The 4,340-nt window shown below is 42.3% G+C and overlaps 1 protein-coding gene across 1 annotated transcript; it reads left to right on the plus strand.

Moving 5' to 3' along the window:
* Window positions 1-1,638: 1,638 nt before the first annotated feature.
* Window positions 1,639-3,823, plus strand: LOC104280820 (dnaJ homolog subfamily C member 5; the record flags this gene model as incomplete). Its single annotated transcript, XM_009878593.1, has 2 exons — window positions 1,639-1,745; window positions 3,610-3,823. Coding segments are annotated over exons 1-2 (321 nt in total), but the record flags the coding sequence as incomplete, so codon positions are not given.
* Between the last annotated feature and the right edge of the window lie 517 nt (window positions 3,824-4,340).

Here is a 4,340-nt window from a genome sequence, read left to right on the forward strand (position 1 = left end):
GCGCCGGGACTCGGGGCTTGGGGAGGGGCTGGGAGAAGGTTTTCCCGGCAGGATGTGTTCCTCCATGTGGGATTTCTTTCTTGACATATTTATTTATTTATTTCACCCTATCAGATTGTGCCCAAATGAATGAATCAGTTTTACTTGTGTCTTGCAGCACACAACAGTTTCCTCTTGCACAGAAAACTTTTGGTAGCTGAAAAGTATCCTTTAAAAGAACAAATTTTTCTCTCCCTGTCCATATATTCACCTTCTGTACCTCGGGTGTATTTTGAATTCTTAACTAAAGCGTTATGGTTTAGATCTTTTATTATTGCTACTAATAATTTATAGCTTCCTTATTAGGTAGCCTTTAATTAAACTTACCCGAGCTGCCAGTGCTGATTTGAAGGAAATGAGCTGAGAGTTTCCTAAGTTTGGCCGATATATTCCAGTCAAGGAAACTGGACGCAGCACCCAGGGTTAAACTAATGTGGGAGAGACCGAAGCAGACGAGTAGTTACCAGCGGGCTCAGAGATGAACAAGAAAGTTGTAAGGTCTCTCTCCACGCCCTCGCCACCCTGTCACACCCGCACGGGCGTTGGGATTCCCTTGTGTCGGCACGAACAGAACTGGAGCGGGTCGGCGCTGTGATGTCACACCAAGGCCCAGGCGGTGCCTGAGAGTCTCTCTTTCAGGTGGCCTTTTAAAAGCTGAAGCTATTAACTTTGTTATGCAAGAGAAAGGGTTAAATTAGGCGAGTCTGGTGCTTTAAATATCTTTTTCTTTCAAAGGCTACCTAATCTGATGTAGGCTAACTGTAATGACATAATCCAAAAATAGCCAATAGTCTTCTCGGGGATGCTCATCCTTGCTGTGGTTCTGCAGCTGAGGGATGGCAGGAGGTTAATCCACGTTCGAGCAGCGTGAATTTTAACAAGAATACACGGTCCGGTGTTTGATCCACGATTTCACATGATGAGAGGGGGGATCTCCTCCTCGAGGAGGGTGCAGGCACTCCCCCTTTCAGTGTGGATTGACCAGGTCAACCTGGATTTTCTCTGACGGATTCTGTCCAACCCACTGTCAGCGACAGGATGGGAGCACAGGGCCTGGGGAGGTGCGCAGGGGTTTGGCTTTTTTTTTTAGTGTAACAGATCGTCTGTGATTGAAAATGTGAATGAAATCACTTGAGCTCCCCACAAGCGTGGTGCTAAAAGGCAGCTTCAAAGTGATAGCAGCCTCACGAGTTCTTTTTACAGGTCTTATCACAAATAAATTATCTTCTGACTAGGGAAGAAGGTGAAGTAGCTTTAGGTGTGTGCTATGTAGTGAATATCTGTAGCTGTACCTCAGCTGTTGATTTGGGGGTTTGGAAAAGCGAGTGAGTATATGCGGTAGCAGTTCTAGGGTGTCTGGAGTTGTTTTCATTGATAATTCACTGGGGTTTGGAACGTTTTATCTTCCACGTATGTTAAGAGCCTTTTCTTTTCAAAGCACATTCAAGCCTTTTAAAAGGTGAATTTTCACACACAGACTCTTGTTTTACAGATGATTTGATTAATCAAGTCTGTGTTCCTCTTTGTTTAAGTGTTTCTCTTTTTTTTGGTTACTTTTTTTTTTTGCAGGGGCCGGTTCTTTCTGTGGGTTAGCTCACGATGGCAGACCAGAGGCAACGTTCGCTCTCTACCTCCGGAGAATCCTTGTACCATGTGCTGGGGTTGGACAAGAATGCCACTTCAGATGACATCAAAAAATCATACAGGTAAAGGTTTAAGGTTTACACTGGCTAAATAGCTTTAATTTAGTGTTCAACAGACAGCCTGTGTATGTGTAGACTTGAGTTGGTACATTTAAACCTTTTACAAGAAAAACACATGAGAAAACCAAGTGAAGACATGGGTACTTCTTGCAAAAATCGGTGTGGAAACACGCCTGGGCTGTGTATATAAGTGCTGTTAAATTTTTACATTTTACCTCTAGCACGTCAAGTTCTTGAATATGCAACATCGTTCCGAAAGGTCTTTATCTATTGAACAGAGTTTTGAGATAAGAGTGATCGGAGTTAAAATCCTTCACGTTGCGTAGCTTTGTGTCCAGCTTCCGGGCCCCAGAGGTGTGTGGTGCTGCCCTGTCGTTCTGGCACAGTGTGAGGTCTGGTTTAAAAATGCAAATAAGGCTGAAAACTGAGTATCAGCAGTGCCTTTTTTTCCTAAAAACCTGTCAAAAGTTCCTTTTGCTTTGTTGATTTAGAAGATTATTTTTTCTTTGTTTCCTTTTTTAAAGAATTAGACGCATGAATTGGCTTCCTACTGACCAAATAAAGCCAACCAAAAGTCTGTAACAGTCTCCCTTTCCACATTCCCCCAAAATGTGTTAAAATGTGATTACTTCTTCACTTTAAGCGTGAGCTGCGGTCTCACAGCCTGTTACAGGAGTGGCAATGTATTTTTTGTTACACTAGGGGTCAGCAGTCCTCTTTACATGAGGGTACCTTTTTTTTTTCGAAGTTTTCTTTCAGTCTTTTGACATTTGCCAAAACTTTTTCCCTTCCAAAGTTACATTTTAATGCTGAAAGCAACTACTTGGTGAAGTTTGAACAAACTAGGTCCACAGAGTCTCAAAAATTACCTAAAGCCTATAAGTGGAAGCCTGAATCGGTCATCTTCAAGCTTTAGCAACTGGAAGGTAATTTTACCCTCTTGGGGGAAGAAGTGCAACAGTTTTTCCTGTGGAGAAATGACCCAGCTAATTTTCTGGAGGAGGAGAAGTGCCTTTTTCTGGTGCAGGAGATCTGTTAGCCTAAAATTCTGTATCGCTCTCAACTCGGGAGCACGTTTTTTGTGTTTATAAGGAGGTGTTTGGTCAGTTGTTTCTACTGATTTCTATAAATAGCCTGGGCCACATCAGAACCAGCAAATTTATCAACACCTAATCCGATTTTTTTTGGGGTGCTGTGTTCAGAGAGTGTAAACTGCTGTCCTTTAGTTTTAAGAGATCTGGCACAATTAGAGGAGGTACATTGTGGTTTGCTGGTATCTTGAAACTCTGAAGTGTTTTCCATTCTAGCAAGCCTTGAACGGAGAAGAAATACTTTGTTCCTGCACAGGAATTGGTGAATTAACCACAAGTGATTGTCTGTTCCTTTTTTGTGTTCAGACACTGCAGATTAGCCGTGGCAACTTGCTTTTATTTAGCCTTTGGTACCGTATCTTAGCCTTGTGGTGTGTCTTTTTTTTCTGTTAGGTTGGTCTTTGCTTTAGCAGGAGGTGGAAATTGCTGGAGCTGAGGGGTAAAAAAAAAAAAAAAGAGTACTGCTTCTCTTCAATGTCTTTTTCGTTTTTTTTTCTTTTTTTTCTGTTTTTTTTTCTTCTCATTGGATTTCTGAGGGCCAAACCCAGCGGTGTGAAGTCAATCCTGTGACCTAAGCTAGACGCTGCAGTTGCCTTTTGTTATCATCTAAGGAAGAATCATCAGGGAAGTTGAATCACAGATGAAGGAAACCAACTGGAACTTGAAAGTCTCTCCTGAGGGACGGACTAGGGAATTTAAAAAAAAATAAATCAAAAAACCAGGCACCCAAATCCCAGATTTTGATCTATAATGATCTCTTTTTTTTCTTTCTGCAGGAAACTGGCATTAAAATACCATCCTGATAAAAACCCTGATAATCCAGAGGCAGCAGAAAAATTTAAAGAGATCAATAACGCACACGCAATATTGACCGATGCCACAAAGCGAAATATTTATGATAAGTATGGTTCTCTGGGTCTGTATGTAGCAGAGCAGTTTGGTGAAGAGAATGTGAACACGTACTTCGTGCTGTCCAGCTGGTGGGCAAAGGTAAAGAAAAGTGCAAGGAGAAGTTGTTCGGGGTTGACATTTAAAACTCTTAAAGAGCTCCATTTGATTATTGAGTTTCTTTTTACTTGGAAATGGTTGAATTTCTAGTCCAGAAGTATTTTTCTGTTATCTTGCAGTGATAATACAGGCCTAATAAGCAAGACTTAGATTACTAAGAGAAGCTTGGACCCTTCTAGTGGATTGGGAAGTGATGAGGCTTTGGAGAGGGGGCTGTTCTCTTTGGTAATACCTGCTCAGTGATTCTGCAGAACGAGGGCGGACTCTGAACTTGAGCTCACGCAGGAGATCCCATTCAGAAGTTTGCTGACAAACTTAACTCAGAGGCTTCCCTGAACAAATGTCATTTCCTGGGTGATGAGTTATAAAACTGGGGGCAGTAAGTTCTGTCTCCATGTTGCTGTATTTTTGGTCTCTGGATTCCGTACCCAAGTCTCACAAACTCATCAGTCAGGCCTCGCCGGCACACGGCACCTGGTTTGGGCCAATCCCAGGCACA

The sequence above is a fragment of the Apaloderma vittatum genome, unplaced genomic scaffold (genome assembly GCF_000703405.1).
Source record: "Apaloderma vittatum isolate BGI_N311 unplaced genomic scaffold, ASM70340v1 scaffold22191, whole genome shotgun sequence".
NCBI classification, from domain to species: domain Eukaryota; kingdom Metazoa; phylum Chordata; class Aves; order Trogoniformes; family Trogonidae; genus Apaloderma; species Apaloderma vittatum.